The sequence below is a fragment of the Strigops habroptila genome, chromosome 4 (assembly GCF_004027225.2).
Source record: "Strigops habroptila isolate Jane chromosome 4, bStrHab1.2.pri, whole genome shotgun sequence".
NCBI classification, from domain to species: domain Eukaryota; kingdom Metazoa; phylum Chordata; class Aves; order Psittaciformes; family Psittacidae; genus Strigops; species Strigops habroptila.
The window spans coordinates 80,036,650-80,048,754 of record NC_046358.1 but is presented as its reverse complement, the minus strand read 5'-3'; the positions used below and the strand labels follow the sequence as shown (position 1 = coordinate 80,048,754).

The window sequence follows — 12,105 nt, the reverse complement described above, 5'->3', positions numbered from 1 at the left end:
ATTCTTTAACTACAGCACTTTATGTGTGTTTTGAAGAAAGTAGTGATAAGAGATAATTACATCTGCACAATCTATGGTGTTGCATCACAAAATTGCCTATGTTGGCCTGGCATATTAACTTGCCTGGGTAAAGCATCCTGACTTCGACTGTGCCTGTAAATCAAGTTTACACACTGGACTGTGAATTTCCAGTAAGCATCTTAGCAAGCAGACACCTACCGCAAAAGTGTAAGTACATGCACACGTCTGGGGGCAGGATGGAAAAATGGGTTTGGAAAAGAGGGAAGATGTGAATGTACATTCATACGTGCCAAACCATAACCAGTTTTGACAGTTGGATACAAGCAACAGCAATCAATTGCCTACCCCAGAAATGATCAACTTTTGTCTGCTCCTGAATCAAAGATTCATCCAATACAGTGGATACCATTAATGTATCACTGCCATGGCTACTGAAGCTGCTCTGCCTTAAAGCAGAAGAGCTGGAGAGATTTTTCCTTGGTGTGAATCTTTCGCTGCCAGACTGTTTATTCACACTTCTGCGTTCCTTCACCACCCTAGGAAACAAAGCAAAGACAAATAAGATGTGGCAGTAAAGACAAAACTTCCTGTGAGTCTCACAGAGATGAGAAAACAGTCAAGATATTTCAACACTGACATGACAAACCAGGTTTAGAAGAAAAATCTTCCCCTTCAAGCATCTACACTTTTACCAAAACTTCACTGCAGACCACATACTAAATATTTTCTACAGAATGGCAGTAAACACTGAGAACAATAGAGTAGGTAACCTATGTCTGTACAATTGTGTTCCAACAGGAAGTCCCAGGACTCCAAAAAATAAATTAACTCATCATGATAAAAAATGCTTACTTAGAAGGCTTCTCTCTGAAGGACATGTTGCCAGCAGAATAAGAGGTGTCATGGAGGCCACGGTTTCGTGCATCATCTGATTCATTAAGTGTTGCAGCAGCTAACCGTAAACTACGTCGTGACATTCTTGGAGAATCAAATACTGGATCTATTTGGTTTTCAGTCTCAAAGTCCAAAGCATCTGAAGAATAACTTGAACTGCCAAGTAAGAACAGTAAGAAAAGTAAAAGAGAATTCCCTTAATAACAAACATACCTTCAAGCTAATCCACATTTCCATTAAAAGCAGTTTATTTGGAGTTATGGAGGAATTCTCACAAGATATACCAATGTAACCCAAATAATTTAGAAGTACATAGATATTCAAGGTTATCTTAAGCAATTCACATTGCACATTTTACAACTGAAAGGAAATCACAGTTAGAAAGAAACCACCACCATGAAAACCATGTTTGAAGTTTAGCCAGAGCAAGCATTTGTTACACAGCCTAGTCCTTTGGGGACCAATTTGAGAAAGGAAGCCATACATGACAGGCCTAGCAGCAAATTAAAAATCATGTGCACTCTAAGTTGGAAGGCAAATATTCATTTTCAGTCAAAGTTTATTTTTTACTTTATTTGCCAATCCCTTGTTTTGAGAACCAAAGTTCTACACACGACACTACTCCAAAATTCCCATCTCCCAACAAGCAGGAACTTCCTCCTCTTTAAGAAACTTAAAAAGACTTTCCTACTTTAGCTACGTTAACTACCATTACTTTTAGAAAAAGTAGTTTCATGAGCTTTATTAATTTAATGCAAATAATTAGAAATATTTAACTCCAAACAAGTTGAAAAAAAAAAATAAATTTGGAATCTTTCATCAATTTTACCTTACAGAGCAAGTTTACATGTAGAGAAGATTCAAATTATTACCTTAGGAACTCTACTCCACACTTCTACACATGATTCTTTCAAAACCTCCACGAAAACTTACAATGAAAACAAAACAGCAACACAAGGCAAACACAAACAGATTAAACAAAGGAGTCAGCACGAAGTACATATACTAAAATGGAAGTTTAGCCTAAAGCAGAATACTCACAATCAAACGAAACATTCAGTTAGAAAACAGAGAAGAGGTGGCTGGCAGCAGGACACCATGTCCTAGAACCCCTCAGCACTGTGACCCGCAGTAGCCAAATGCTAAGTGTTCTAGGCCAGCTTTCTTGCAGAGTCTGTCCCTTCCTGGACCACAGGGACATACAGAGCTGTAACAGCTGTTCCTCAATATTCCTGGAGGGTTTAATTTGTTCTTCATTTGGTTGTTGTTTTTTTTGTTTGTGTGGTGTGTGTGTTGCTTTGGTTTTTTTTAAAAAGAGCTGAGCAAGGTATCAGTAACAAAACCAGCTCCTTCACCCCAAATCCAAACAAAAACAAGCAAGCAAATTACATCTGAATGAGTCTACTATACAATCTCTATTTCAAATGGAAGCTTCCCCTTTAAAAATACATGTAAAACAGCTACTATATCCTGTATTTGTGGAAAAACAATTTATTGGAAATAATTTTCTTCATTAAAGTGCCCAGAACCTTACCAAGTAATTAACTGGCGTGTAGTTATTACTTCAGCATACAAATAAGTTAACATCAGAAGGCCCAGCAGCTGCCCTTACAGCAGCAATTGAATTCTCACAAGGTGAGTGAGTTTCTTGATTGCTGCACAATGCAAAGCAAAGCATACAAAATTGGACAGTGTCAGAGTACATGAACTGCATTTCTTTCAGCTAAAAAACCCAACCTAACCCGTAGAATGCACTGGAGGAAAACATGTAGTTGCTCCAGCAGCAAATGGGCAGACCAGGATCAAACCAGAACTTGTCCAATATAATTTCTTCGATTGCCCAGAGGTGCACAGATTTGATGGCAGGTCCTTAGCAGTACCTGCGTGATCTTCCTGGTCTGCCCTGCCAGCGCTGCCACATGTAGTGCAACCCCATGCAGGGCACTAAGACAAATCCAACATATGTTACTATATACAAGTATGCTTATTAATCCTTGCTTACCTTTGGGTGGAAGGGAGAGAGGAAATAAGGCAGAAGCCTCCTTAAGAGTTTACTACCATGTCTCTCCCTAAACAGCTGGTTCAGAGCTCAGTTTTGCTACTTACACTTGCCACTATGCATTTGCTTTTCCTCCTCTCCACCCAGTGTTTCTCACAGATACTGATTCACAAGAACACAAAGCACACAGGATGAGCTTACAGCTGTGACCAGCCTCAGTTTGTTTCTGTTTGTGAACATGTGCTGTTGTTCAGTATCTCAGGGAGTGCTTACATCAATTTGGGTTGAATATATAGCTTAGAGTTGGGCTCTACCAGTCTTAAAAAGGGGGGGGAGAGGGGGGGAGAGGGGGGGAGAGGGGGGGAGAGGGGGGGAGAGGGGGGGAGAGGGGGGAGAGGGGGGAAAATCATGGGATCATCTCCTCTTAAAACAAACAGAGAACTTCTCTCTTGCTTATGCAGGATAATAATTCTCTTCACACTGAATTACCTGTCCCGGGTTGGCAGGACAGTATCTAGAAGCCTCCAAATCTGTCATCTCACTTTCCACAGTTTGGAAAGCAGCCCTTTTTCTCTTCTATGGAAAAGATACAGTAAACAAAACCACCCTTGCCGTTCCTTTCATAGGACATAAATTAACCTGTACATTAAGGGTACTCCTATCCATATGTATAGCTAACCAAAAAAAAACCCCAATATTGTAATGGTGGGATGCAATCAGCCTACACTCCTAGATAACCTACACAGACAGTGCAGACTCCGGTTTCTTCCCGCACACACAGCTCCCACGGCTGCTGGCAGATGTGCTGACTGGATCAAGTCTCACATTTCCAGCTTCTTAGCTATTACCTTGACACCTCCTTCACACGAGCTTCTACAGAATAAGAATGTCCTAGGCCTCAGTGGGTTGATTTTCAAGTTTTATAAGTTGAATGAGAACAAGGTTGGCCAATTTTAGCACAGCTATAGCTTTGTCTGGAAGACTTTAAGTGTCATTTCTAAGGATATGAAAAGGGCAGTAATGTACTTCATTATCCAAGATAATAATAGATAAATGCAATATACCTAGAGAACTGCATCTAAACAGACCTCTTCCAACACAGATGCAGGCACACAATCAGTACATGAACATTCACATGCTTTCTTATCAGGGCATTACTTATGTTAACTGATCAAGGACACTACCCTGAGCTGCTGAGCTACTGCAACAATCGTCACTGAACATATCAAAAAACACTCCCCCCAAAAAAAACCCCACCAAACCCAAAGGATTTTATTAAATTACTTTGCAGAAAGTTACATCCTGATTTAATGCTCTGACATAGGGGGAAAAAAAATAATCAAACCAAATTCTTACCAATTTAATCCATAGTTGTGAAGAAAAAAGAAGTGTTAAGGTACCCAAATTGACCAAACCCACACAATTGAAAAATGACAGTGACTAAAAGGAAAGATCACACTGAAGGAGAGGTGTAAATTTTATGTTGACAAGTGGGTGAAATTCACAAGACTGACTTGCATTTTGAGGAGGATAAAGATTATCTGGCTGTATCAGTTTAATGCTTTTCTGATTTGAGCTGGAGGAGGAAAAACACAAAGCAGAAGCACTACAAACAGTTATGAACACAGAGTAATCTGAGCAAATATTAATATAAATTGTATTAATAGGCCATAACCAAGTCTATTAATAGTTTTGTGGTATCTAACTTCACTGTACTTCTTTCTGCAGCACTATATCCACAAGCCCACTGCTTTTAAGAAACTCACAAATACAACAACGAAGGAAAAAATCAGATGACAATAGCTTGTTTTAAGAAAGATATGCTCATAGAGACATAAAAATCACTGTCTAAACAACCTGAAGATTCAAAGTCTGCCTTCATTGCTCACAATAGGGAAAGTTATCCTCTGTAGAAGAGTTAAAACTATTTCAGCCAATCACCAAGGTACACTTGCTACACAGAGCTATCTAAAAACACACAGTAATATAATAGTGAATCTGCCAGCTGATAAAAGGCACATAAGTCATCTTTCACTGTCAAGCATGCCTTTTCTCAGAATTAGTAAACCCACTTGTATTTAACCAACATTCTATCAATGTTCTATAAATTCAGGAAGAGTTGCTATATAATTGATGCAACATAAAACACATCCCATCTTGCAACACTAATGACATCAGGCTATGTCCCAAAACAAAACCCACCATGATCCGTAAAAGAAATGATGATGCCACAATTTTAAGAGTCCACAAAAGCAAGAATATTAAGTTAGCAGCCTCTTAATTCTACAGCTTTGCCAACTTCTATTTTATTGGCAAGTAGCCAAGAATTCTCCAGTCTAAATACTGTATTTTAATACACATTAAATAAATAATAATAATTTACAGGCACAGAATAGAAAAGCAATCTTATACTGCAACCTAACAAACAATTTATTTATTTTTTTAACTTAAAATAACACCTCAGGCTCACTGACACATACTTGCTTCAAAATACATCTACTAACTCAACAGGGAAAGGTAGGCAGATTAAATCAGATGCCACAATCTATTAATATTAAAGAAAATCAAAAGGGCATCATAACATTTATTTTGAATGCATAATACCAAAACATGCAAACACACTACTACTGTTTTTAGAAAACTGAAATTATTTAAGAAAAAGTCTAAAACTAGTCGCTTTAATGAAAAGATACAAGAAAAAACAGTATCTCTAAAAAACAGATTTTACATTCACACAAGCAGTTTGGCTTAAAAAACAAAAACAAAAAACAAAAACAGCAAAAAAAATCCAATAAAAAAAAAGTAATCAATATGCAACTTCCAGCCACAAGTGGCTGGCAGCAATGAGTGTGTCTCAGTGAGTTTTAAAGCAAAAATAGTGCAAGTAGCAAAAGAAAACACACACAGAAGTTAGAAGACACACCAGAAGGCATCTAAGAGTTTTTACGATGTATTTATAAAAATAAACAAGCAATTGTAACTAGGCGGAGACTAGTTATTCATAGCAACTAATAAACACTGAGTCATTATCTTAGTCACTGTCCTGTTAGTTCTACATGTATTCTTTCCTCCAGTTAGGATACAGTAGTTATTATCAAAACAGACTAGATAAAGCATGATTCTCCAAAGAAGTCAGCTACTTACCATAAAAGCTGAACTCTTGGGAATTAACAACACTGAGAGAACATGCAGTTTCTCTACAAGAAGAAAAGAATTCTCACCTGAGTGCATATGTATAGCCAGTGTTCTCTGGCAGACACTGGGGAGGAGTATACGTGTGTAGACGTGAAAAGTCCATGTTGACTGTTTCAAATCATACTGTAAAAGGTGGAAAAAAAGAGTAATGCAACGACTTAGAAGTACATAAAGCCAATGTAAGAGCCCTTGCACTGTTCAGCCTGTGTTTGGAAGTCTTGAAATAAAGTAGTTACTGTTACCAGAAATCTGGAGTGCTCAGCAATATTTGAGCAGTATTGCTGCTGGGGCTAGAGATCCTGTCTCAGTCCTGCATGAAGCTCAGTGTATTTCTGAGCACAACTTTCTTTATGATACTGTTTTCTGCAAGTTCCGAGTTCTCAGGAACACTACTGTAATATGAGCCAAGCTCTTACCACAGCAGTGCTTCCATAGGAACTGAGTTATGCAGCACCCCAAAAACTAAGCTTGAAAACTAATAAACCCCATGTAACCGGGCTTTCAGTGATCTTTTCACAATGACTTTTGCTTTGAAAGCCCACTGAGCAAAGCATGGGCTGTTCTGTGCACCAAAGCCCAACACAGGAGAAACTTGAGAAAGGTTTTACATAGAGTCAAATCATTTTACTCTACTATCTTCGAACACCATCCGCTAAGCAGCAAGGGACTTCATTTCACACCAATTTGTAATATTTTCTATTGGTTAATTTATTCCTGTCACAAACCCCACACTGAATACACACCCCAGCAGAAGAGCCAACTGCAAAGTGATTCACATGGTTACAATTAGGGACATTTTCCAGAGTGCCATCCAATTCCAAAAGAAAAAAATTACCAAAACCAAGAACACCACAACAAAACCACCCAACCAACACTTGTAAAACTTTCCCTGGAGCCTTTGGAAGGTATTTTTATATATATATAGGCTTCAGGAAGAAAACACAGAGATGTAGTCTGCCTAAGAAACCTGCAGAGCTGCATGAGTGACTACTTGCGGTATTACATACAATTTGACTTTCAAGTTCAAAATATTTACCAAAAACATGGAGCCCTTCTCAGTTTTATTAACCACAAGAAAAGTTTTGCTCTTCTAGAAAAGATTCTTTGATAGTAGGTTAACAAGTAGGGATTTGGCTATGCTGGATTGGTGTGGTTAGCAAAACGGAATCCCAGTTTTCAGGTTATCTGCGGCTCCTGTTTAAGCAGCAGCAAATGATATTCTACACAACTGTGACTATACGCCTACACTAAAGTAATAATATGCCCAGCTACACTTTAATTCTATAATCAAAACATCAACAAGTATCTCCTTTTGGAGATGCACTTCGCTATGCTGAAATAAGAGTTTTCATTTTATAGCTACATATACATCAGAAATAAAGACAAAAAGCAGACTCAGAGGTACAGATAGGGGCAGCTCAAAAAGAAATCTCTCCATGTAACATTAAAATGCTCTTAGTCCACCTGCAGCCTCTGAATCCTGATGTCAGGAAGGCGGGACGTTATTTCCATTACTACTGCAGAGAGTTTCCTTCTTGTTTTTAAAAATTGAAACGTACAGGCCTAACCATTGTAGCTTTCTGAATGCAAGCACCTCCCGTGCATTTGTGGGGCTAGTGAAAAATAAAAGGTCTCACTTCTGCTAGTTACATCTTTTCTTATTTTAGCATTACCGAGAAAGCATCTCCGTTAAGGGATCTTTCTCTACATTTGTCCCAGAGCCCTAATGCTTTCGCTAGCTTGTATATAACATTTGTTGTTTGTTTAGAGGAACCTTCAATCAGTGTGCGGAACTATTAGCAAAGCAGTCGAGTTCTCTTGCTACAATAAGCAGCAAATACTGCTAGAATGCATAACAATTGCTGCCATACTTTAACAAATAAGAGCTCATTTGAGAACATAGGAAACAGAGACCCCAAAGTAACGATTTCCCAGCAATAAAAGTGGAAATGCAGTGAATGTCAAGATGAGGGATGGTGGTAACATCAGACAGCACTTGTTTTAAACAGCAGCAAAACGGATTCTCAGATATATACCTACTGAAATTCAAAACTATGATTAAGGTTATCTGTTTAAATTGGTTAATCCCAGCAGAAAGCTTTTGAAACCACCAGCTAGAGAAACCTCTGTTTAGTTTCCACTGGAGCTGATCTTGACTTTGACACAAAATTCCATCAATAAACCAAGTTTTTAACTGGCATCTCGGTAGCTGATCGAATGCTTTTGACACCCAGCAGTATTTCCCCATGTGGAAAGCTAGGCCAGGAGAGTGAGCTTTCAGCAGCCACTCAACTCCTCTCTATAATTGTTACCCATATGGGCAGGGCAAAGGCAGACTTCCAACAACAACATAATGGTTTGGTTTCTTTCCTGTCTTTCCCCCTTCCCCTTCCAGTTCTCTTTTCACTTGATTTCTGAAGAAATTAAATGCTAGAATTTACATCGTATTTCTGATCTGATGAGGTCTGAAGTACACCATTAAGTTACTATTATATAAAACATGTACTTGACAACGGCACTGCTAACTGAAAAGCCCTGAAGGTGTTTATGTGTAGGTTTATTAATAGCTGGTTTCATAGCGCAAGTTCTCCTATACAGATAGCAGGTTTGCCATCTAAACACTGCATAGTTAGAAATCACCCTTAGAAGATTTCGGGGCTTGGTTTGATTCACTGTTCATCTGATGCTCTAATGTTAATTCAGACTCAAAGGAGAAAAACCTTTACTCATTCTTCAAAGCAACAAAACAGGCTTAACTGACTTAAACAGAACTTGGAAACAATCTTCAGAGATAACCACCACCCTTCTCAAAAAAAGGCATCTAAAATTTACTACAAAACTGATTTTTTTTTAACCTGGCTACTATGACAACAGCTTGATTTTAGTTACCCATCTCTTCAAAATAAAATACGCAAAACCCAATTTATTTAGAAATATTCTACATACTTATCACAGCAGAACTTTAAACTACAGAACGGACTAAGGTTAGGTGGAGGACAATAACTCCCTCTAATTTGTTCACTCATGTTTAACAGCACTCCACTTTCCATGTATCAGTTCTTCTCCTTTATGAAATTTTCACATACAACTGGAACAGAAAGAGACATGCTAATAAAACATTTTTGAAATTTCAAACCACAAAACTTAGCAGAGAGCCTGAGAGGTAGACACAGTATTAGTTCCAGTTTAAACAATTCTGGGTGCCCAGCAGATTTTCCATTCTGGTACCACAGATCTGTCTGGACTCAGATTCAGTTAAGCTTTTAGTATCAGCTTTGTTGTAAGCATTCCTGGGTGCAAACTCGTAGCCTTTTTTCCTTCTTCAGAAACCCACAAATATCTAAGTACTAAGGGATGTATAGTGAAAGAACTAGAGCATGCAGTTACATGAAAAAACCCCCAAACACTAAGAATAAATTTATAAGACAACCTAAAGGCAATTAAAGAGAAGCACAGATTTCAGCTAGAATGCAAGCAGATGTGCCTGAACTTACAAGCTAACTTCCATATTCCTGCAGAGGAGACACACACATTTACTTGCTTTTTGGGGCAAAAATAAGACTGCACTACTACCTCATAAACCAGTTTATCTGAAAATCACTTTCAGAATCAGAGAGCCTCAACGAAACCCTAGTAGAGCTGCAGGAAACTTCATGGCTTTCATGGAAGGTGATGAGACGCTCCAATAGTGGCCCTTTAGGCACAGAAGCGTCACAGGGGAGGAGGTGCAGCACCAAACACACACTGTATATACACTACAAGCACCTCACAAGTACATCTTTTGGGGTACAGAGACTTCCACAAACATACTATCTATGTGTTTCCTCACAAACACCCTTTATGACAAAGGAAGCAGTAAATTGCCATTTCACAAACACTATCTTGGCAGAGTAGATATATTCCCCAGGAAGTCTGTTACAGAATAAGACAGTAAAAGACAGCATGTCTTTTTTTTTTTTGACATTATAAAGGAAAAAAAAAAAAAACCAAACCCCAACATTTAAAGTCTTAGAGAGCTGCTGGCGGTACTACTTCAAGTGGAACCTATCCTATCCTTACCATTTAAAGCACGTAGATGAAATTTAAGTCATGATGATTTAACACACTAATGTCACAACAGCTAAGCAGAGCACTGGGCAAATTGTTAATAACAATGAAACTGGAGTATGGAACCCTATCAGTTCCTGAAAGCAAGCCAGTTTTTACTTGTAATTTAATTTTTGGGTTCTACTATTACTCAGAATAACCAATAAAATTATTATTTTTTTAAAAAGCCAAATTCCTAAGTAAATATACTCCACGAAGAATATTTCCACATACCCAATTAACTACTGGTTTAAACAGGCTGAAGAGCAAAGAGCTCCAAGCTAAATCAACATTTTATTAACGCAGACATTCTTAAAACATGAGTATTCATTTAAAACAAAAACACAAGAGCAAATAAACAGAAGAAATACAAGTACTAAAATTCACATTTTAAATTAGATGTTACCATTGACTATTATGGCAAACATTGTCAAATGCAGGTGTCCAACTGTAATTCTAGTAACAAAAAGAGATTCTTCACAGAGCAGCAACACTGCACATTCACAGTAAGTATCCCTTCACAAGGTTTTTAGAAGGGAGGTTGACAGCAGCCAGCTATACACTCAGCTGCGGTTAAAGAATAAACACGTCTGCTCATTGTTCACACTCACACACACAGCACCTCAAGCACCGCACGGCAGCACGCCGAGTCACTTCAAAGCCGGGAGCCTCCCGCCCGCCCCGCGACTCGACCAGTACAGGGAGTTCCGCTCCCAGCCCCGCCGGGCCGCTGCCCGAGGCCTCCCCGCCAGGCTCCGCAGACCGCCGCACAGGCGGGGAGCTCCCGGCCGAGGCCTCGGGCCCAGCGGGACGGTTGGCGGTGGAGGCGCGGCCGATGCCCGGCGCCGAGAGCTCCACCGGGGAGGGAGGGGGAAGAGGGTTTGGGGGCAGAGGTTACCGCGGCCCCGCGATGGCGGCCCGGGCTCCGCGCGCGCGGCCCGGCGGACAGGACACGCCGTTCCATTCCACACCGCAGGATCCCAAAATGGCTTCCCGGCCCCAACAAAGCCCAACGGATCTGACCCGGCCTCGCGGAGCTTTCCTCGTCACTCGGCCGCAGAGCCCGGGCTCACGGGCGATTTAACCTGCCGGTTACCCTGCGCGGAGGCCCGGCCGCGGAGACGGACCCAGCTGCGCCCCGGCCCTGCGCGCTGTAACGGCCGGGCGCCGGTGGCCATGGGAGGCACGGTTTACCTACCGGCTGCGTCGCCTTCACCTGCCCAACAACCACCAGTTTAGACATCAACTGTCTGACAAAATCAAACCCAAACCACACTCTTCATGACTAACTCCTACACTCGAACGCCTAAAATGTCCCCAACTCTTAAAAATCACCAACCCACAGCCCAATGCAGTAGCACAGATTTAAAGATACATACGCTGCATTTACTAATGTACAAACGTAAAAAGCCTGCTAAGCTTGTCCATAAAGCCCTCCATGCAGATCACTCACACTCAACAAGCACCAAGTCGCTTCCATAGTATTATATAAAAATCAGCAAATAGTAATACACCCACATAAGGGAATTAGACGTTAACTTGGAAATTCTACAGAAGCATTAACCTATGATAGTTGCGAAGCACTAAGATATTACTTTTTTTTTTAATGAGTGAAGATTTCACTTCCTTTTTGTGCAATGTTAAACTATAAACGGTGGGATAGGGGGATTGCAAGTACTGCATAACCTTCCTTTCCTGTAACATGTTATAAGCAATACCTCTTTTTAATAATAAGATAAGGCAAACCAAATACTTTTTATTTCCAGCAGACTTCTTTCCAGAAAACTTCTGGCTGCTGTCAGAAAACAGGTGCTGCCTCCAAACAGTTTTGTGTTTCACACTTCTACCTCTGTGGTTACAGAAGGGTGCCGAAACACAATCATGTCAGGAATACCGCTCCAACACCTCAA

The 12,105-nt window shown here is 40.0% G+C and overlaps 1 protein-coding gene across 11 annotated transcripts in view; it reads right to left on the bottom strand.

Moving 5' to 3' along the window:
* The window catches only part of LOC115606514 (SUN domain-containing protein 1-like), a 40,011-nt gene that overhangs the window by 15,862 nt on the left and 12,044 nt on the right, over positions 1 to 12,105 (bottom strand). For 4 of the 11 annotated variants that reach the window (XM_030482551.1, XM_030482550.1, XM_030482560.1 and 1 more), the window contains exons 2-4: positions 6,136 to 6,232; positions 874 to 1,071; positions 367 to 557 (exon numbers count right to left, since the gene is read on the bottom strand). In XM_030482551.1, the coding sequence (XP_030338411.1) occupies positions 367 to 557; positions 874 to 1,071; positions 6,136 to 6,212 (466 nt within the window). In that variant the 5' untranslated portion in view covers positions 6,213 to 6,232. Of the gene's footprint in view, positions 1 to 366; positions 558 to 873; positions 1,072 to 4,270; positions 5,627 to 6,135; positions 6,755 to 12,105 lie in introns of those variants that run through there. The other 7 variants (XM_030482553.1, XM_030482554.1, XM_030482557.1 and 4 more) reach the window with 5 other exon arrangements.